The 22,229-nt window shown below is 44.2% G+C and overlaps 1 protein-coding gene across 1 annotated transcript in view; it reads right to left on the reverse strand.

The window, feature by feature from the left end:
• Positions 1–22,229, reverse strand: part of mlphb (melanophilin b) — a 41,972-nt gene that overhangs the window by 16,864 nt on the left and 2,879 nt on the right. The window contains 3 exon segments of the mRNA XM_038719625.1: positions 708–760; positions 4,436–4,575; positions 6,971–7,192. Of these exon segments, the coding sequence (XP_038575553.1) occupies positions 708–760; positions 4,436–4,575; positions 6,971–7,192 (415 nt within the window).

Genomic DNA, 22,229 nt, shown 5'->3' on the forward strand with positions numbered 1-22,229 from the left:
CTCGGACCCTTTTATGTGTGCGATTATGTATGACAGCCTGGTATTTACCCATAATACACCACTGCCAGTGCAGTTGGACTGTGCCTAACCTTAATCGTCATATGCTGTCAAAGCATTCCCAGTTGTTCGTGAGAGCTGGCCCATGCAGAAAACACCTCTGCTTTTTAACAGAGAAAGGACCAGAGATCCCCGCTGATCGCAGCAGTTCCTTAAAAATGTTTTTTTTCTTTTTTCTTTTTTTTTAAACATATGCATGCAAAATGATGACTTAAACTTGAATGAAATTCTCTGTTTTGCAGATGATTCCCCTCATGGAAACATCTTTTATTTAAGAAACAGGAAACATGTTAGGTGTGGGTAGCAAATCAACAGAACTGAAGTGAACCAGGTACTGATTGTGGGTTTCCACTTGTCGAGGCCTCAGCATAAATCAGCAGTGAAAAACACCAGAACTACTCATGTTCTGCTGTCTGGGTACAAATTGATACTTTTTGTTTTATGATGCATAACACTGGAATGCTTTCTGCTGGCCATAAACGCATTAAAGTTAAGGAGGCCTGCCTATCTGCAAAATGCCAATTTATTTAATGGTATCAACAAGCAAACAAAGATTAAGCAGTTCATAAGAAAGCACAAGCATGGGAAAGAACAACATGCATTAGTTCTCCAACCATAAGATGAAGTTATTAAAAAATGCACTGCCTTACCCCTTCGTAGTGCTGTGAATCTGTTGCGTCCATACTGTGCTCCTCATATCCATCTGCAGATTAAGAAGGCAGACATGTTAACGTTAACCTAAAGCTAGAATAACTGCATGGCAATATACTGCACAATGAAGACTATGTTTTCTGGAAACTAATGCAGTGCACAAATCAGATCTGGCATGTCTCTGTGCATTTGTGAATCTCCCATGTGAGCAAACCTAAGAGTCACATGCAAACAGAGTTCACCACCCAAACAGTGCACCTCTCTCAAACCAGCTAGATAACTCTTAACCCTAGATAACTCTTAAGTGGCCTTTACTTTTACAGCAAGATACACACTGTACATCTAGCAGAAAAACTTTTTTACTTCTACCTGGAAGAGCAAACTGTCATGTGTACCCCCCCTCTTTGTGAGAGTGTTTATGAGTGGGTTGCATTTCTACGTAACAGTTCACTGAAAGAGGAAGGGGTGGGGGTGGGGGCTAGGAACAACAAGAGAAGCAAAAGTTCAAGAATGAACAGAACAGTTTAGGCCCATGCACATTCTAGTAAACAACTGTGAAGAGTGACTGCTCTACTTCTCTATAATTTCCAACATCACTCAGTTTTCTAGATTTCACTGATTTGCAGAAAAATGTACAGATGGATACAAAACACACTAAAAACTACCATTATTACAACTAATAGCGCTATGATGATAATGATATACTAAAGTAATAGTTGCCGCAAACAGTTTTTGTTTTAAACCTTGAAAGACCCACCCTGACTAAAACTTCCCTGGCTTTGCTCTTCTAGTCTCGATATGCCAATGTGAATAAAAGCCAGGAGAGCCCTGACTGTGCCAGTCTAACCACAACCTTTTGGTCTGTTCCCAAGCTACTGGACTCACTGTACGAGACATTCGAAATGGCAAGGTCTAAATGAAGCATTTTAATAGTCTAATGAGAACATTCAATACTGAGATAAATTTCCCTGATGTAAATTATAGTGTTTGTGTTTACAGTAACCACCATTTTATTGGAAACTAGGCAGCCTACTAGTTAATATGTGACTCCAGAATGGATGTAAGGAAGACCACACACATGGCTGGATTAAGCCTCTGACGGGTGAAAGGAATGTGTGAGCTGATCCATATTTGTGGAAATCTGGTGAAACACAAATTTATTTAGGAATATGAAGGGCCTCTTGCCACAACAATGAAACAGGTAATGAAGGGCCCACCTTAAAGTTGTTTAATGCATATTCCCACACAAATCCAATTTCTTAATGAAATTATTAAGAATGAAATTAAATAATTAACCCATGATTTTGGCTGTGGGTCAGAAGGTATAGCTTGTTGCCCACTGATGAAAGGGTTATCAGTTCGATCCCTAGCTCCTAATTCACACTATTTTGGCTATCTGTAACTGTAATAAACAGCTCCGCAAATTGGCAGTATTCAGGTAGTCCTTACTTTCCAGATAAAATAATAAGAAGCAGCAGTAGTACAATTACATTTAGGAGCTGGGGTTGGCCAACTACTTGAGTGAAGTAACTCCTTTTTTAAAATTTTATATATAAAACATTATATGAACAAAGGCTCTGTTGTAAGCATGATTGTCACATCTCCCCATGCGCACATGACACCCTCTGAGCTTTGAGGGCCCAATGGACCACAGTAAAAAGAGAGCAAAAGAGAGTGTGTGTGTGTGTGTTTGTGTGTGTACAGTCATGCATGTTGACTTCCTTCCAGGAATGTCTCCATGCGATGAGCTGCTGATCACTTTAAGCATAATGCATCTGTTAACATGCATATTTATGACTGGGTTTCATAACTACAACCTGCATCTGGGCACCCTCTGCGAGCTGGATTCCACACAAATACTTCACAAACAATAGTTTAGTTCTCGCTCCCTCTCTCTGCTTCTGGTCAAACTGTGCAGGGGAACTCTGAGGGAATGGCTCCTTCAATTCCAGGCACAGAAAGGGGGACATGTGACTGGAAGATCATAAGGCCCTCAGGGCTAATCCAGCCAACCAACTCACTTTGTATCCCTTCCCAAAATCCTTGAGGGTGACTCAGCGTAAGCTGTACCAGGAGTCCCGGCTGTCTCCTCATAATTCGTTGATCTCCTGATGCTATGATCTTACTTGGAGACCTTCTGTGTATAATATGGCTAAAAAATAATTTACAGTGTGCTTCAAGGGCACTTGTTTTATATGCTCTGGGTGTGGCCAGAGGATATTGGCAATGCTTTGAGAGCAACTTAAAAAAAGAGAGAGCAGAAAGTGCTGGAAAGACTTTGATGAAGACTTATGCTGTCACTGCATCAGACTTTAAACATGAGCAACAAACATAAACAGGACCTTTCACCACATTATTATTTCTGGTAATAATGTCTCAAGAGGTACATCAGGCAGTGTAAATGTTAAAAGTTTCCAAGCACTGGTCAGTTAAGGACAAAAACCTGACAATGGAGGACCTGGCTGTATCCAGGCCCGAAACACTAGTCTGTGACAGCGCTCAGCCTCGCAGCTGTGAGGAGCCAGATAGAAAAAATGAAAGATGGAAGAAATTAAATCCCCGTGACAGATTTGGCAGCCTGCTGATGGCTGCCTGCTATTTGAAAGCCTATCTTTTTATCTGTGACACAGTGTCACAAAAATGAAGGTCTCATGGACAGGTGGGTGACAAATTAAAGAAAAGCAGCAATAGAAGTGTCTTAGTAAAGTGTTAGGCTGCCAGTAACTGACAGGGCAGCTTCAGTGCTCCTTGTTATAGCTTCTCAAAGTGTATGGAGTGTTGAACACCATTCTTTCAAATGATATTCCCTAATATAGTGCTTTTTATGATGGTGGGGAGCACTGTGTTATCTCCCATAGGTGTTCCTTTGGGTAGAGATTTAGTGACTGTGAAGATAATAATCGATAATGTCCGTGCTGCTTGCATGAACTTGAATAACCTGCATTTTATTGTAAACTGGTATAATGTGGGCTGTCTTCACATGCATTACCAAGTTCAACTTGAAAGTGAAAAGTGACGGAATGCACACATGTGATGCAGTTGTCATTGTGATGTTTTACCAATTTTACAATTCTGGAGTGTGATTCAAAAGGCTGATGCTGTACATATTTTCTATGCAGTTCCAGTACAGTATGCAGCTGTTGAATCTCCTTGAAGCCTTTCATTTATTGGGGATTTCTTATGGTAAGCTCAAGCAGACTTCCAGCAGTGCTCTTTGACTCTGGTGGACTCAACTTCTGACCTGCAGCACCTCCCGAGGGCTTGTAAAGCAATGAGTGGAACAGATTGAAATGTGTTATGGATGCCCCTTTAAAGTAATCTTGACCTGGGACCTGACATTCTACCACATTTGTAACCTTTGATTAGTTCTGCTTCACATTCACACAGACATTCCCACAGTTTACATGACTGCAATTTTTAACTCATGACCGTGCAGCAGCTTCAGTCAACCGATGCGGAGTTAATCTCTATGCTGAAAGGCCTCAGCGACAGTATTTGTTCAGTAAAGGGGTGTTACTCTTTTACTTACCACATACAAATTTTCAAGTGGATCATGGATTAAAACATTCCAGGCACAAGTATTAAAATCAATTTTTCACAGCAAGCATTATCTTTGGCAAACCTCTAAAACCCTTCAAAAACCAATTTAGTAACAAATCCTCACATTTATTATCTCAACAAAAAACCACCCACAAAGGAATCTTGAAAACAAAATGAGACTACTCACCTTCAAGGTCATTCTGAGAGCAACTGTGTTCTCCACTCAACCTCTTGAAGAGCGATCGCATCACCTTGGCACTGCCGAAGCGCTTAAAGCGGGCCCGAACATTTTCGTGGTACCACTCCAAAGTACCAATCTTGAGGACCCTGTGCAAGAATGGAGGAGACAAAATAGGTACTAATGACTTCATACACAGATAAGTCTCCTATAATTTCAGAAAATACTCATTCAATCATCATGGACTGAATATACTTCTTGTGTTGCACAAAGCAAGAGTACGAAATGATTGACTGCTCTGGTGAACAAACAAAATTGTGGAGCTCCTGCTTAAAATGTGCAGCTTTAAGCGTGCAATGCATAGCATGATATTTTCCAGACGCTGGCTACCCGAGTTCAGTGAAAGGGCTTTTCAGTCCTCGGCCACGTCTGAACACTAGTACAATGGTTACATATGGAGCCGGAATGAGCTGGTTGAATTAAATTCCATTGTTGCAACCAACATAGCTTGGTTGGAGTAAAGGAGATCTTAGCTGTGTCTGTTGAAATGACACTTGCCAAAACATCCATCAAATGCTGTGTGTGCTGTCAAAGCATGCGTGAGTAAGACACCGAACCCTGCTCACAGAGTAGAGGTTGCTCTTATCAAGATAATTAATGGAATGAAATTTTAACATCCACAGGGAGCAGGAAAGCTCTTCGCTGAATCTATTCATTCTTAGTTTTCTGTAGCTAATATTTGTTATTCATGTCACCTAGACTGATCGTGTTTGGGCTGTTTCAAAAACACATAACTCACATACTGCACATGCTGCCAAGTCAAACCAAAGTATTTGTCCACTAGCTTCTGCAAAGCTTACAAATGTGTTGATAACTGTAAGTACACTCAAAGAAAAAGCACTTATTCAATGAGTTTAGTCCTGATCATCTGGGTATTCAAACCATAAACTCAAACCAACATGTCCGCATTCAAAAACATCTTTAGTGGAACTTTAAAGCAAAAATCCACTTACCTTCTGACCTGAACTGTACCTTGCTGTTATTTTCGTTTATAACTGACTGATTTCAAACTTCCATCTATAGCTTTACATCAGAATTAGGGGCAATGGATGCGAATCCTCTACCAAACAGCGTGGTCTCATAGTATTTTAAACAACCTTTGAATATAGTAAAAGGGAAGAAGATTTGTTGTGAAAAATACTTGGGAACTAGGCCAAGCTGTTTCATCATACAGTGAACATTCAGTATTTTTAAAAATAAATGAGTTGGGGCGTCCTTTCCCAACCTTGAACCATGAAGTTGCCAGATACATTAATGGGGTTGCATGAAGTCGGATTATGTGGCATGACCTGGCATTGAGTGCAATTGTAGTGAAGTAAGCAAACCTTCCTGTGATGCATGGTAAGCTACCAAGCTAGCAAAACATTTGACTGGGTAAGTGACTTATTCATCTGTGCGATCTCTGAAAGATGAAGGAGAAGGGAATTTGCTGTGCTGGCACTGGCACCCTTTAGCACCCTTTGCAAGCTGATAGTTGTATGAGGGTGGATATGGTGCTTTTGTTGCAGGAAATCAAATCGCTGGTCCAGGCTAAATCAGATCACAGAGCAAAGAAAGGTCTTTAAATATCTGTGGTGACAAAAATTTGGCTCCCAAGCCAAAAAGGTGCTGATGTGTGCTGTATGTAGAATGTGTGACATATCTATAAGCAATGTTTGGTAGCTCTTGGGCTGCCATCTTGGCAGAGCCAAACAATTCAAATTTGGCAACACCTGTTGATAAAGCAAACATGCAGATTTCCAGAGAGGATCTGAGTGGGTCTCAGCAAGAGTTTGGGTTCTGGAAAGGCAGACAGTAGCCTTAAGACTTTGCTCTTTGATAAAGCTCATAGTTAGAGCTGGCTTAGGTGAGTCCTGAACCATCCCTTATATACTGCTATGGGCCTAGACAGGTGCAAGACTTCCCATGATGCACTGAGCTCTTCTCTTCTCCTTTCTTTCTCCATCTTCCCTCTCCTGTAGTTTTGTGCCTTCCTATCCCTCTCCTCTCTCCTTCTGTCGCTTTGTGCAGGTGTTTCTGGTTCTGGAGCTGTGAAATCTGGATCTGTGGTTGGTGGCAATCTTCACCTGCTGCTACTATTATTATTATTATTATTATTATCATTAGTCCTATTATTATCACTACTATTGCTATCATTATTAGAAATTGTTAATTGTTATTAATTGTTATTCATTTTCCACCTTTACTGTTGATTTGCATTTCTGTGCAGATATTGCGTTGCCCCCCCAACCAGTGGAGGCATGTGCCACTGTCGCCAAGTACTTGCTCATGATGGGAATTATTGGGTCTCTGTAAATTATATTACAAAGAACAAGGTCTAGATGCTCTATATGAAAAGTGCAATGAGTAAACTTTAGTTGTGTATTTGCACTATATAAATAAAATTAAATTCAGGTGAACTGAAGAGAAATATTGGCAAGATTTTCAGCTTTTGGCCACGATGCTGCCATCACTTTCAAAAACTGCTCATTAATTATTTCCTACCTGGCCATGCGACAGGGATCACACACCCAGCCATGCTCCCTCTTGTTGTAACGACTACAGGATTTGCAGATGTAGAGCTGGCAGTCCAGACACTGACGCTTGCTGTTGACCAGGAACTTGAAGGGCTGGAGACATCGAATACAGTACGACTCAGTCAGGCTGGTCTGATTGCCCAACAACTCTCTCTTGGTGTCTTCTTTTTCAATCCTGGTCTTTAGCTCCCTAAAAAAAGATAAGTTAGGAAATATGAAAGGGTGACTATGAAAGACAATTTTCTTTGTAAATATATTGCTTAGCGTCCTGTAAAAATGCTCCCGGGTAGGCAGACTACCAACTAACAAAACAAAGTCAAACAACAAAAAACTTATCTTCCAAATACTTACAGGATCTTCACATCTATTATCATTTCAGTAGTAAAAGCTACGCAAATGGCAAAATGTGTTCAACACTCCGTCCACTTCGAGATGTGTTGAAAAGCATGGAAAAACATTAGAGCGGTGCTAGCAAAATGTGATACAAAACCCAGCTATTCACTATAACAAGTAAACTATATTTCTTAAAGGAAACTGAGTTTTTATCTTTGAGTCACAGGCTAATGTCTTGAAGTTAATATGCAGAACTCAGCAAGCAGAAGTAACCATAAAACATCACATAAAAGTGTCCAATATTGACTTTCTAACACAGCAATATCACCATCTGGTATGCTAGGCAGGCTAATCAAACTGCGGTAATAAAAGGTCTGTATGTAAAATTGAAGCAGAGTTGATGTACTGCTAACTAATGTATTGTATGCATTTGTACAGTAATAACGTTTGCAAATAGAAATAGAGAAACACTAGCAATGCTGCTGTATTATAACTGCAGAAATAAGTAAAACTTTTTTTTAATGTAGACCTTGGTACATGAACTTGTTTTGCCCAGAATGGCTTGAAATGGGGTTTTTACACTGTTTACTCAGCCAAATTTGGTACCATCATGCCTACAAAAAGAGCAAAACCAAAACTTGTGCTCACTTTATCTGGCAACAGCACTAATATGGCTGGAGAAGCCACACAGAATTTCTGAGCAGATGGAAAAACTGTGGTTTGCTAAGAAATAAACCAACACCTAACTCTAAAATCTCATAAAATCACAAATGGCCATTTTAACATTTCTTTTATGTTTGGGTACATCAAGTGAGACAGCTTTAGAGTTGTGAGCAGGTATGTTTTTGACCTTTTACAGACCCAGGCGAGCTGTTTCCCCTTGACTGTAGTATTTATGCTAAGCTAAGCTAACCATGTCCTACACTTCTCGTCACTCTCAGAAAAAAAGCGAATAAACAAATTTTCCCAAAATGTTGAACTAATACCATTTCATTATACAGAGATTTTATGAGTCAAATTTCTGGCTGACAATCATGAGTGAAGAGATGGTGTGTCAGTGCACGGACGGAAATACATGGCTTTAATCTGGCAACCTCATGTAAATATTACGTCAGTCTTGTGACATGGAAAAGTCAGTGAAGGCAGAAAACACTGCAGTGCTTCTCCAGGAAACATTTAGTGCAACGCTTACAAATAAGAAAAAAATTAGAAGACAGAAGTATAACTTTACTATGCATGGCCCCTTGCACTGGATCATTCATAATATATATATAGTAAATAAGCAGTGACGTTTTGAGCGGCACGAGTGAGGATTTTTTTTTATATTACTCAATATATGTACCTACACTATACTTACATTAATGAAGCCTGTGTATGTATCAGCATATAGGCTCATTTCTGTAAATCAGTTTCACCTTACCAGCTGAGTGAAAATATTGTTGTTTTTCCAAAACAACAATCTTTTTGCCTTTATTTGATAGACTAGAAGAGGAGAGACCAGGAATGTGGGAGAGAGGGGTGAAATCAAACCCGGGCCGCTACACTGAGGACTTTGTGTTTATGGTGTGCATGTGTAGCAGGTGAGCTAACCAACACCCCTCCAAAACACACTTCTAAAACACTTGCATGCCTATGTTTGTTTAACTGTCTCAAGGTAAGTGGCATCATTCAAACTTAAATGAATACTGGTTTAGTTGAAGCCTCATATTATAAATGAAAAAAAGAAGAAGCTCGCCCATGTTCTGTTACACACAGTATAAAATGAGCAGTTAGTTGGTGGTAGACACAGTTTTGCTGAGTTCTCACTAATGATGGGTTGTAATGAGTTATTTAATAACACACTTTATAGTCACATTTCTAGGAGAAATTCATTTTGAGTAATTATATTACAACCTCTATTTCTCTAATTAGTTTTCCTCCTTATAAATCAAGATTGACTTTGTTCAGCCTCACTCTGAGCTAGCAGAGGAAAAGTTGCTTTCTTCCTTGAAATGTTCTCACTACATTAATTTTATCAATGTCTTTTATGAATGAGTAGAAAGATGCTCACCTATTATATTTGAAAGTATTCTTAAGCTACTAATTAATACCTGTACAATACAATAAGTGCTGCAATAACCTTTCCTCTCCCCTGTGTGACTTGGCGGCTCCTTACATGTGTCATGAACGACTTCATTGCTTCACAGCAGACTATTCTCTTCAGCAATGTTTGAAACAAACTTGTGCTGATTGTTGGAAAATGAACAGTCTCACTCAGCGCTGCCAGATGCTGACAGTAGCGGAGAGGAAAAATTCAGATAACAAATCCCAAATGTCACACAGCGTGGGTGGATTCTGGCAAAACACCCACTGAGGATGAGAGGATACTTATTGTTTATTAAAGCTTTTTTTAGGGAATGCTTTTTAAATCATAGCCCAGCTCATCGGGATAAATGGGATACTTTGTAAGTAACCATTTGCAGATACAGCTGCTGGCCATTAGCGATGTGATTTAAAAGTAATATCTGTTGAATCTGCCCTCTTTGAAATATCAAATCCCGCAGATTGGGTATACAAGATGCACTTCTATGATTCAAATAAGATGTAGGCAACGTCCACGCCTTCTAAGCACTGATACATAGCTGGCAAGACCAAATCTAAAAGACAAGTGCAATGGCTTACCAAGAGTAAGAGTCTGTGAGTGAGAGTGGTGCCCTCTGCAGGGGCTGTCAGCCGCTTATAACTGATGTGGCAAACAGCAACGTTTTTTTAAGGTTTAGTATAGCTTTAAATGCAGACTGCTGCCCTTATATTTCTTGTACCTCCTTAATTTATTCCAAACAAACTGCTTTTGGTGCATCTGTATATGTGAAATCGCTGATGTGCACCAGAGGATTTGTTCTTGGCAATATTTAAAGGTTTCTGTGAACGATTGTAAAAGAGTGGATTGATGTTTTGTTTGTCTCATTCACATGCACGAGGGCACACGTGCGCACGGTTGACGCAAAACACAATCCTGCCACTGTTTTCACATTCCACTGCAAGCTAGTAAACATGGATAAAAAACAATTCAAACATTTAAGAAAATATTGCTTTGCAAATGTTTTATGAGGGAGAAAATTTACTCAACACGGGTAATGTAAACATAACTTTTGCTTGTTTATAAGAAAAGCCCCAGGGCACTGTTAGGGTGAGACCTTATAGATATATACATGAAAAGTTATGTCTAGAAACTGCACAACAGCCCTTGTGAGATTTCAAAGAGATAAATGTAATTTGTCTTACATGAGATTGTTTTATCTTTCCTCTCCTTCTTTCATGCTAAAAAAGTCATAAAAAGATTTACACTGCTCAAAAAAAGAAAGGGAACACTTAAACAACACAATGTAACTCCAAGTCAATCACACTCCTGTGAAATCAAACTGTCCACTTAGGAAGCAACACTGATTGACAATCAATTTCACATGCTGTTGTGCAAATGGAACAGACAACAGGTGGAAATTATAGGCAATTAGCAAGAAACCCCCAATAAAGGAGTGGTTCTGCAGGTGGTGACCACAGACCACTTCTCAGTTCCTATGCTTCCTGGCTGATGTTTTGGTCACTTTTGAATGCTGGCGGTGCTTTCACTCTAGTGGTAGCATGAGACGGAGTCTATAACCCACACAAGTGGCTCAGGTAGTGCAGATCATCCAGGATGGCACATCAATGCGAGCTGTGGCAAGAAGGTTTGCTGTGTCTGTCAGCGTAGTGTCCAGAGCACGGAGGCGCTACCAGGAGACAGGCCAGAACATCAGGAGACGTGGAGGAGGCCGTAGGAGGGCAACAACCCAGCAGCAGGACCGCTACCTCCGCCTTTGTGCAAGAAGGAGCAGGAGGAGCACTGCCAGAGCCCTGCAAAATGACCTCCAGCAGGCCACAAATGTGCATGTGTCTGCTCAAACGGTCAGAAACAGACTCCATGAGGGTGGTATGAGGGCCCGATGTCCACAGGTGGGGGTTGTGCTTACAGCCCAACACCTCAGACCCCTTGTGAGACCATATGCTGGTGCGTTTGGCCCTGGGTTCCTCCTAATGCAAGACAATGCCAGACCTCATGTGGCTGGAGTGTGTCAGCAGTTCCTGCAAGAGGAAGGCATTGATGCTATGGACCGGCCCGCCCCGGTCCCCAGACCTGAATCCAATTGAGCACATCTGGGACATCATGTCTCGCTCCATCCACCAACGCCACGTTGCACCACAGATGCTTCAGTCCAGGTCTGGGAGGAGATTCCTCAGGAGACCATCCGCCACCTCATCAGGAGCATGCCCAGGCGTTGTAGGGAGGTCATACAGGCACGTGGAGGCCACACACACTACTGAGCCTCATTTTGACTTGTTTTAAGGACATTACATCAAAGTTGGATCGGCCTGTAGTGTGGTTTTCCACTTTGATTTTGAGTGTGACTCCAAATCTAGACCTCCATGGGTTGATAAATGTCGTCAGTGTTGTTGTCAGCACATTCAACTATGTAAAGAAAGGAGTATTTAATGAGATTATTTCATTCATTCAAATCTAGGATGTGTTATTTTAGTGTTCCCTTTATTTTTTGAGCAGTGTAGTTGGTGTGTCTATGTTCATTTTCAGGTAAGTTTTACCAAGTAACATTAAGTGCACTTATAAATCCTAGGTACTCCTAGTTTTTGCTTAAAAGCTCAGGAATCTGTGTGCGGCAGCCAGAAAATCACTTAGACACAGAGAGATACAAAGAGCAAAGTAACTGAGTGTTCCCATACATGGTGATCTTCTCACCATGTCTGTCCACACAAATCAAACCATCTCTAGTTTAAGTGAACTTCTTGTTTCAGATGTTCTTAACCGAGTTTGAGTTGGTGTGATTATCTCTCAGGCTTTCATCTTCATAACATAATCTCATATTCTCCACTTTGCCTCTGCATGAAGTCAGTGATTATATTATTCATGGGGCTGGTGAAAGTGAGAATCAGAGAGAGATAAAAGAGAGAGACTGACACACACTCTGGCACAGACACACACAGAGGATTAGGGTTAAAACATAATGCTTTCCAGAGAAAGACCCAGCAGCTTCATATTAACTTTGTAGCTACGGTTCCAAAAGACAATTTTCAAACAGCCTATTTATAAATAATGACAATTAAAATTGGAAATGCATTACTTGGGTTTGACTGCAAATAGATAGACTCATATATGACCGGTAACTATCCATATTTAGCAAACTAGCAAACATCACTCACAGTTATAAATCAGCAGCAGCTTAACTTCATTAAGGTTTCTGTCTCAAAATTAAGACAAGTTATTTTCATCTTTGTGCAGGAAGCTCTGCTTAGAAAGCTGCAAATTTAAGGATATGATTCAGAACATACAGCAGTGAGTCTTTAAAGCAAGCAGTAAACACAACGCAGACATATATGTTTTAAGTCGATAAATGTGTTAGCAAAGAATTGACTATGTACATATCCAAATACATATCCGCAGAGCAACATTAGCATTCATTCAGTCGTGTTTGTGTCCATAAACCCTCTCCTTTTAGCTCTGTTTTGTTCTCCACCGACTGCTGAGAAAAATATATCTCTTAAGTTGATAAATGCTCACCTCTGCTGTTTGGTGCTAAGCAAACACTGTCATCCGCAGTGGAAATGCGGAAATACAGTAACAATATTGATTATAACATCTTCATTAATAAATATTGCAGTGACAGTGACAGTGACATTGCAGTAACAGTGACATATTATCACCTTATGGCTGTTATGATGAACGGTTGGTTCATCACTGAGGGACATCTTTCACATTACACATAGTCATTTGATCCATTGTTAATATTTAAATATTGACTAGTGCAGCTGTCAATGATGCTTCACAGGAAATTCTTAGAAAGTCTTTTAGGGATTAATGCATTATAGACTTCAGGTTGACATGTCTGCAATGGCTGCCACTGTAAATTTGCTTCATGTGAAATCATTTGAGCCTTGCAGCAAAACAAATACTTTTAAAATAAATCAACCCCTGTTAAGTATTGGTAGATGAAAATTTTGATAAAACACACTTATAGAATATTTGATGAGGTCTGTTATTTTGGTGGAGTTGCAAAACAAAGTCTAAATCTTTGCCAAAATAACTTATTTCGTTTTATGATTCTTTGGTTTTACAAGATTTAGGCGTGACAGTTTTATATGTAAACCACATGAAGATCTGCACCTATTTATAGATTGCAGACACTCTGGATGAAAACAACACCCAGTTGCCTCAGCAGCAAACAACGGCTTGTTTAGATTGCAAAACAAATAGCTGAAGAACCTTGGCAGGGATCGCAACCTAAGTGGTTGGAATTGAAGAAGGACATTGCTGTCCTGTATTTGTGAAGGAAGCTCACAAACTCAGACAAATATGCATGGCCCATATAGAAAAGGCCAACTCCTTGGCTTGCCTTTTGGTAGAGTGGTAGATCTCCAAGAATAAATGAAAATGTACATTGACAAAAATTAATCTCACTTCATAACCAAAGTCTGATCCATTTTTTCTTTGGGAAATGCAGGCTAGGGAAGGGACGAGAGAAGAGAGCACTATGTTTAACAGGATGGAAAACAAGGAACTACGGAAAATCTTCTGAATAAATTCAAAAAGTAATCTAAAGTCTGGAACATTTTAAAGTGGCTCAGATGAGATAAGCTGCCCAGAAACAACACTGAGATATTTATTTCTGGAGATCATAATACTGTCTGAAAAAGCAGGAAATCAATTTGTATCAGATAACGATCTTAGAAAAATACTACACAGTAATAAAAAATATCCATGTTTTAGACACAATAACAGATTTGTCATATCAAGATAGACATTAGGACCTATTAAAGGCTCTGCAAACCCTCACAGGCGTTTCCTGTTACTCTGATTCCGAAGTCAATCCAGAACACACTTCTTTAGTGAAAACACCTGTGTGAATGGACGGGTGTGCAGTTGCGTAAAAGGTCACAACTTACAAACTGGATATATATAATGCTTAACTGGCGTCTGTTCCTAAATATGTCATGTGTTTGATTACACTAACTGATGGTTAGAACTGACGATGATGAGGTTCCCATGTGTCATTTGCGGGGTGGGAGATGTCTGAGTGGTGTCAATAGGGTCCTACAGGTAATGTTTGCCTCGGGGTATCTTAAATAATTAATCTTGTCCTATTTGCAATTTCTGTAATTTAAATTGTAAAAAATACTGCATATATACTTACAGTTAGATTTCATACATTACCAGTTTCATAGTTCGGTAACTTTAGCATAAAACAATGTAGACAGATAAGAAATGCACACATTTGCAGGTCATGCTTTGACAATGTGTTTCCTACCCTTCCTAGAGCCCTAAAGCTGCTGCTGCTGCATTAGGATGAGGGGGAATTCCCTCTAAACCTCTTCTTCCCACAGTGTAATATCTAAACCATCCCTCTATTGCCAAGGAGACACATGAACAGTAGCTCAGTGAGTTAGGAGCAAATGACTGAATCATTTCACTGGACATTATGTTAGAACTCTGCCTTCAGTACAGTACAGCACGTATTTTCCCCTCAGTTTTTACGAAATTCAAACCAAAAAGATCAACCATCTTCTGTCAATAACCCCCCAGCAGTTTATCAATTATTAAGCATTACAGGCTGTAAAGACAGTTTACCTCCCTGTTCTCCTCCTGTGTTGTCTCCCTGCTCTCCTCCTGTGTTGTCTCCCTGTTCTCCTCCTGTGTTGTCTCCCTGCTCTCCTCCTGTGTTGTCTCCCTGTTCTCTTCCTGTGCTGTCTCCCTGTTCTCCTCCTGTGTTTTCAGCCTGTTCTCCTCCTCTTTTGTCTCCCTGCTCTCCTCCTGTGTTGTCTCCCTGCTCTCCTCCTTTGCTGTCTCCCTGTTCTCCTCCTGTGTGGTCTCCCTGCTCTCCTCCTGTGTTGTCTCCCTGTTCTCCTCCTGTTTTGTCTCCCTGTTCTCCTCCTGTGTTGTCTCCCTGTTCTCCTCCTGGGCTGTCTCCCTGTTCTCCTCCTGTGCTGTCTCCCTGTTCTCCTCCTGTTTTGTCTCCCTGTTCTCCTCCTGTTTTGTCTCCCTGTTCTCCTCCTGTGTTGTCTCCCTGTTCTCTGTGCTGTCTCCCTGTTCTCCTCCTGTTTTGTCTCCCTGTTCTCCTCCTGTGCTGTCTCCCTGTTCTCCTCCTGTTTTGTCTCCCTGTTCTCCTCCTGTGCTGTCTCCCTGTTCTCCTCCTGTTTTGTCTCCCCGTTCTCCTCCTGTGTTGTCTCCCTGTTCTCTGTGCTGTCTCCCTGTTCTCCTCCTGTGTTTTCAGCCTGTTCTCCTCCTGTTTTGTCTCCCTGTTCTCCTCCTGTGTTTTCAGCTTGTTCTCCTCCTGTTTTGTCTCCCTGTTCTCCTCCTGTGTTTTCAGCCTGTTCTCCTCCTGTGCTGTCTCCCTGTTCTCCTCCTATTTTGTCTCCCTGTTCTCCTCCTGTTTTGTCTCCCTGTTCTCCTCTTGTGCTGTCTCCCTGTTCTCCTCCTGTGCTGTCTCCCTGTTCTCCTCCTGTTTGTCTCCCTGTTCTCCTCCTGTTTTGTCTCCCCGTTCTCCTCCTGTGTTGTCTCCCTGTTCTCCTCCTGTTTTGTCTCCCTGTTCTCCTCCTGTGTTTTCAGCCTGTTCTCCTCCTGTGTTGTCTCCCTGTTCTCCTCCTGTGCTGTCTACCTGTTCTCCTCCTGTGCTGTCTCCCTGTTCTCCTCCTGTGCTGTCTCCCTGTTCTCCTCCTGTTTTGTCTCCCTGTTCTCCTCCTGTGTTTTCAGCCTTTTCTCCTCCTGTGCTGTCTCCCTGTTCTCCTCCTGTGCTGTCTCCCTGCTCTCCTCCTGTGTTGTCTCCCTGCTCTCCTCCTTTGCTGTCTCCCTGTTCTCCTCCTGTGTGGTCTCCCTGCTCTCCTCCTGTGTTGTCTCTCTGTTCTCCTCCTGTTTTGTCTCCCTGTTCTCCTCCTGTGTTGTCTCCCTGTTCTCCTCCTGGGCTGTCTCCCTGTTCTCCTCCTGTTTTGTCTCCCTGTTCTCCTCCTGTTTTGTCTCCCTGTTGTCCTCCTGTGCTGTCTCCCTGTTCTCCTCCTGTTTTGTCTCCCTGTTCGCCTCCTGTTTTGTCTCCCTGTTCTCCTCCTGTTTTGTCTCCCCGTTCTCCTCCTGTGTTGTCTCCCTGTTCTCTGTGCTGTGTCCCTGTTCTCCTCCTGTGTTTTCAGCCTGTTCTCCTCCTGTTTTGTCTCCCCGTTCTCCTCCTGTGTTGTCTCCCTGTTCTCTGTGCTGTCTCCCTGTTCTCCTCCTGTGTTTTCAGCCTGTTCTCCTCCTGTTTTGTCTCCCTGTTCTCCTCCTGTGTTTTCAGTTTGTTCTCCTCCTGTTTTGTCTCCCTGTTCTCCTCCTGTGTTTTCAGCCTGTTCTCCTCCTGTGCTGTCTCCCTGTTCTCCTCCTATTTTGTCTCCCTGTTCTCCTCCTGTTTTGTCTCCCCGTTCTCCTCCTGTGCTGTCTCCCTGTTCTCCTCCTGTGTTTTCAGCCTGTTCTCCTCCTGTTTTGTCTCCCTGTTCTCCTCCTGTGTTTTCAGTTTGTTCTCCTCCTGTTTTGTCTCCCTGTTCTCCTCCTGTTTTTCAGCCTGTTCTCCTCCTGTGCTGTCTCCCTGTTCTCCTCCTGTTTTGTCTCCCTGTTCTCCTCCTGTTTTGTCTCCCCGTTCTCCTCCTGTGTTGTCTCCCTGTTCTCCTCCTGTGCTGTCTCCCTGTTCTCCTCCTTTTGTCTCCCTGTTCTCCTCCTGTGTTGTCTCCCTGTTCTCCTCCTGTGCTGTCTCCCTGTTCTCCTCCTGTTTTTCTCCCTGTTCTCCTCCTGTTTTGTCTCCCCGTTCTCCTCCTGTGCTGTCTCCCTGTTCTCCTCCTGTGCTGTCTCCCTGTTCTCCTCCTGTTTTGTCTCCCTGTTCTCCTCCTGTGTTTTCAGCCTTTTCTCCTCCTGTGCTGTCTCCCTGTTCTCCTCCTGTGCTGTCTCCCTGCTCTCCTCCTGTGTTGTCTCCCTGCTCTCCTCCTTTGCTGTCTCCCTGTTCTCCTCCTGTGTGGTCTCCCTGCTCTCCTCCTGTGTTGTCTCTCTGTTCTCCTCCTGTTTTGTCTCCCTGTTCTCCTCCTGTGCTGTCTCCCTGTTCTCCTCCTATTTTGTCTCCCTGTTCTCCTCCTGTTTTGTCTCCCTGTTCTCCTCCTGTGCTGTCTCCCTGTTCTCCTCCTGTGTTGTCTCCCTGTTCTCCTCCTGTGTTGTCTCCCTCTTCTCCTCCTGTGCTGTCTCCCTGTTCTCCTCCTGTGCTGTCTCCCTGTTCTCCTCCTGTGCTGTCTCCCTGTTCTATTCCTGTGTTGTCTCCCTTTTCTCCTCCTGTGTTGTCTCCCTGTTCTCCCAGTGTTTTCAGCCTGTTCTCCTCCTGTTTTGTTTCCCTGTTCTTCTCCTGTTTTGTCTCCCTGTTCTCCTCCTGTGTTTTCAGCCTGTTCTCCTCCTGTGTTTTCAGCCTGTTCTCCTCCTGTGTTTTCAGCCTGTTCTCCTCCTGTGCTGTCTCCCTGTTCTCCTCCTGAGTTTTCAGCCTGTTCTCCTCCTGTGTTTTCAGCCTGTTCTCCTCCTGTGTTGTCTCCCTGTTCTCCTCCTGTTTTGTCTCCCTGTTCTCCTCCTGTGCTTTCTACCTGTTCTCCTCCTGTGCTGTCTACCTGTTCTCCTCCTGTTTTGTCTCCCTGTTCTCCTCCTGTGCTGTCTCCCTGTTCTCCTCCTGTTTTGTCTCCCTGTTCTCCTCCTGTGCTGTCTCCCTGTTCTCCTCCTGTTTTGTCTCCCTGTTCTCCTCCTGTGTTCTCAGCCTGTTCTCCTCCTGTTTTGTCTCCCTGTTCTCCTCCTGTGTTTTCAGCCTTTTCTCCTCCTGTGCTGTCTCCCTGTTCTCCTCCTGTGTTGTCTCCCTTTTCTCCTCCTGTGTTGTCTCCCTGTTCTCCCAGTGTTTCAGCCTGTTCTCCTCCTGTTTTGTCTCCCTGTTCTCCCAGTGTTTTCAGCCTGTTCTCCTCCTGTTTTGTCTCCCTGTTCTCCTCCTGTGTTGTCTCCCTGTTCTCCCAGTGTTTTCAGCCTGTTCTCCTCCTGTGTTGTCTCCCTGTTCTCCCAGTGTTTCAGCCTGTTCTCCTCCTGTTTTGTCTCCCTGTTCTCCCAGTGTTTTCAGCCTGTTCTCCTCCTGTTTTGTCTCCCTGTTCTCCTCCTGTGTTGTCTCCCTTTTCTCCTCCTGTGTTATCTCCCTTTTCTCCTCCTGTGTTGTCTCCCTGTTCTCCTCCTGTGTTTTCAGCCTGTTCTCCTCCTGTTTTTTCTCCCTCTTCTCCTCCTGTGTTTTCAGCCTGTTCTCCTCCTGTTTTGTCTCCCTGTTCTCCCAGTGTTTTCAGCCTGTTCTCCTCCTGTTCTGTCTCCCTGTTCTCCCAGTGTTTTCAGCTTGTTCTCCTCCTGTGTTGTCTCCCCGTTCTCCTCCTGTGTTGTCTCCCTGTTCTCTGTGCTGTCTCCCTGTTCTCCTCCTGTGTTTTCAGCCTGTTCTCCTCCTGTTTTGTCTCCCTGTTCTCCTCCTGTGTTTTCAGTTTGTTCTCCTCCTGTTTTGTCTCCCTGTTCTCCTCCTGTGTTTTCAGCCTGTTCTCCTCCTGTGCTGTCTCCCTGTTCTCCTCCTATTTTGTCTCCCTGTTCTCCTCCTGTTTTGTCTCCCCGTTCTCCTCCTGTGTTGTCTCCCTGTTCTCCTCCTGTGCTGTCTACCTGTTCTCCTCCTTTGCTGTCTCCCTGTTCTCCTCCTGTGCTGTCTACCTGTTCTCCTCCTGTGCTGTCTCCCTGTTCTCCTCCTGTTTTGTCTCCCTGTTCTCCTCCTGTGTTGTCTCCCTGTTCTCCTCCTGTGCTGTCTCCCTGTTCTCCTCCTGTGCTGTCTCCCTGTTCTCCTCCTGTTTTGTCTCCCTGTTCTCCTCCTGTTTTGTCTCCCTGTTCTCCTCCTGTTTTTTCTCCCCGTTCTCCTCCTGTGTTGTCTCCCTGTTCTCTGTGCTGTGTCCCTGTTCTCCTCCTGTGTTTTCAGCCTGTTCTCCTCCTGTTTTGTCTCCCCGTTCTCCTCCTGTGCTGTCTCCCTGTTCTCCTCCTGTGCTGTCTCCCTGTTCTCCTCCTGTTTTGTCTCCCTGTTCTCCTCCTGTGTTTTCAGCCTTTTCTCCTCCTGTGCTGTCTCCCTGTTCTCCTCCTGTGCTGTCTCCCTGCTCTCCTCCTGTGTTGTCTCCCTGCTCTCCTCCTTTGCTGTCTCCCTGTTCTCCTCCTGTGTGGTCTCCCTGCTCTCCTCCTGTGTTGTCTCTCTGTTCTCCTCCTGTTTTGTCTCCCTGTTCTCCTCCTGTGCTGTCTCCCTGTTCTCCTCCTGTTTTGTCTCCCCGTTCTCCTCCTGTGTTGTCTCCCTGTTCTCTGTGCTGTCTCCCTGTTCTCCTCCTGTGTTTTCAGCCTGTTCTCCTCCTGTTTTGTCTCCCTGTTCTCCTCCTGTGTTTTCAGCTTGTTCTCCTCCTGTTTTGTCTCCCTGTTCTCCTCCTGTGTTTTCAGCCTGTTCTCCTCCTGTGCTGTCTCCCTGTTCTCCTCCTATTTGTCTCCCTGTTCTCCTCCTGTTTTGTCTCCCTGTTCTCCTCTTGTGCTGTCTCCCTGTTCTCCTCCTGTGCTGTCTCCCTGTTCTCCTCCTGTTTGTCTCCCTGTTCTCCTCCTGTTTTGTCTCCCCGTTCTCCTCCTGTGTTGTCTCCCTGTTCTCCTCCTGTTTTGTCTCCCTGTTCTCCTCCTGTGTTTTCAGCCTGTTCTCCTCCTGTTTGTCTCCCTGTTCTCCTCCTGTGCTGTCTACCTGTTCTCCTCCTGTGCTGTCTCCCTGTTCTCCTCCTGTGCTGTCTCCCTGTTCTCCTCCTGTTTTGTCTCCCTGTTCTCCTCCTGTGTTTTCAGCCTTTTCCTCCCCTGTGCTGTCTCCCTGTTCTCCTCCTGTGCTGTCTCCCTGCTCTCCTCCTTGTTGTCTCCCTGCTCTCCTCCTTTGCTGTCTCCCTGTTCTCCTCCTGTGTGGTCTCCCTGCTCTCCTCCTGTGTTGTCTCTCTGTTCTCCTCCTGTTTTGTCTCCCTGTTCTCCTCCTGTGTTGTCTCCCTGTTCTCCTCCTGGGCTGTCTCCCTGTTCTCCTCCTGTTTTGTCTCCCTGTTCTCCTCCTGTTTTGTCTCCCTGTTGTCCTCCTGTGCTGTCTCCCTGTTCTCCTCCTGTTTTGTCTCCCTGTCGCCTCCTGTTTTGTCTCCCTGTTCTCCTCTGTTTTGTCTCCCCGTTCTCCTCCTGTGTTGTCTCCCTGTTCTCTGTGCTGTGTCCCTGTTCTCCTCCTGTGTTTTCAGCCTGTTCTCCTCCTGTTTTGTCTCCCCTTCTCCTCCTGTGTTGTCTCCCTGTTCTCTGTGCTGTCTCCCTGTTCTCCTCCTGTGTTTTCAGCCTGTTCTCCTCCTGTTTTGTCTCCCTGTTCTCCTCCTGTGTTTTCAGTTTGTTCTCCTCCTGTTTTGTCTCCCTGTTCTCCTCCTGTGTTTTCAGCCTGTTCTCCTCCTGTGCTGTCTCCCTGTTCTCCTCCTATTTTGTCTCCCTGTTCTCCTCCTGTTTTGTCTCCCCGTTCTCCTCCTGTGCTGTCTCCCTGTTCTCCTCCTGTGTTTTCAGCCTGTTCTCCTCCTGTTTTGTCTCCCTGTCTCCTCCTGTGTTTTCAGTTTGTTCTCTCTCCTGTTTTGTCTCCCTGTTCTCCTCCTGTGTTTTCAGCCTGTTCTCCTCCTGTGCTGTCTCCCTGTTCTCCTCCTATTTTGTCTCCCTGTTCTCCTCCTGTTTTGTCTCCCCGTTCTCCTCCTGTGTTGTCTCCCTGTTTCTCCTCCTGTGCTGTCTACCTGTTCTCCTCCTTTGCTGTCTCCCTGTTCTCCTCCTGGCTGTCTACCTGTTCTCCTCCTGTGCTGTCTCCCTGTTTCCTCCTGTTTTGTCTCCCTGTTCTCCTCCTGTGTTGTCTCCCTGTTCTCCTCCTGTGCTGTCTCCCTGTTCTCCTCCTGTGCTGTCTCCCTGTTCTCCTCCTGTTTTTGTCTCCCTGTTCTCCTCCTGTGTTTTCAGCCTTTTTCTCCTCCTGTGCTGTCTCCTGTTCTCCTCCTGTGCTGTCCCCCTGCTCTCCTCCTGTGTTGTCTCCCTGCTCTCCTCCTTTGCTGTCTCCCTGTTCTCCTCCTGTGTGGTCTCCCTGCTCTCCTCCTGTGTTGTCTCTCTGTTCTCCTCCTGTTTTGTCTCCCTGTTCTCCTCCTGTGCTGTCTCCCTGTTCTCCTCCTATTTTGTCTCCCTGTTCTCCTCTGTTTTGTCTCCCTGTTCTCCTCCTGGCTGTCTCCCTGTTCTCCTCCTGTGTTGTCTCCCTGTTCTCCTCCGTGTTGTCTCCCTCTTCTCCTCTGTGCTGTCTCCCTGTTCTCCTCCTGTGCTGTCTCCCTGTTCTCCTCCTGTGCTGTCTCCCGTTCTATTCCTGTGTTGTCTCCCTTTCTCCTCCTGTGTTTCTCCCTGTTCCTCCCAGTGTTTTCAGCCTGTTCTCCTCCTGTTTGTTTCCCTGTTCTTCTCCTGTTTTGTCTCCCTGTTCTCCTCCTGTGTTTTCAGCCTGTTCTCCTCCTGTGTTTTCAGCCTGTTCTCCTCCTGTGTTTTCAGCCTGTTCTCCCCTGTGCTGTCTCCCTGTTCTCCTCCTGAGTTTTCAGCCTGTTCTCCTCCTGTGTTTCAGCCTGTTCTCCTCCTGTGTTGTCTCCCTGTTCTCCTCCTGTTTTGTCTCCCTGTTCTCCTCCTGTGCTTTCTACCTGTTCTCCTCTGTGCTGTCTACCTGTTCTCCTCCTGTTTTGTCTCCCTGTTCTCCTCCTGTGCTGTCTCCCTGTTCTCCTCCTGTTTT

The sequence above is a fragment of the Micropterus salmoides genome, unplaced genomic scaffold (assembly GCF_014851395.1).
Source record: "Micropterus salmoides isolate LMB-PRFRI ecotype aquatic unplaced genomic scaffold, ASM1485139v1 Ms_hic_scaffold_15, whole genome shotgun sequence".
Lineage (NCBI taxonomy): Eukaryota > Metazoa > Chordata > Actinopteri > Centrarchiformes > Centrarchidae > Micropterus > Micropterus salmoides.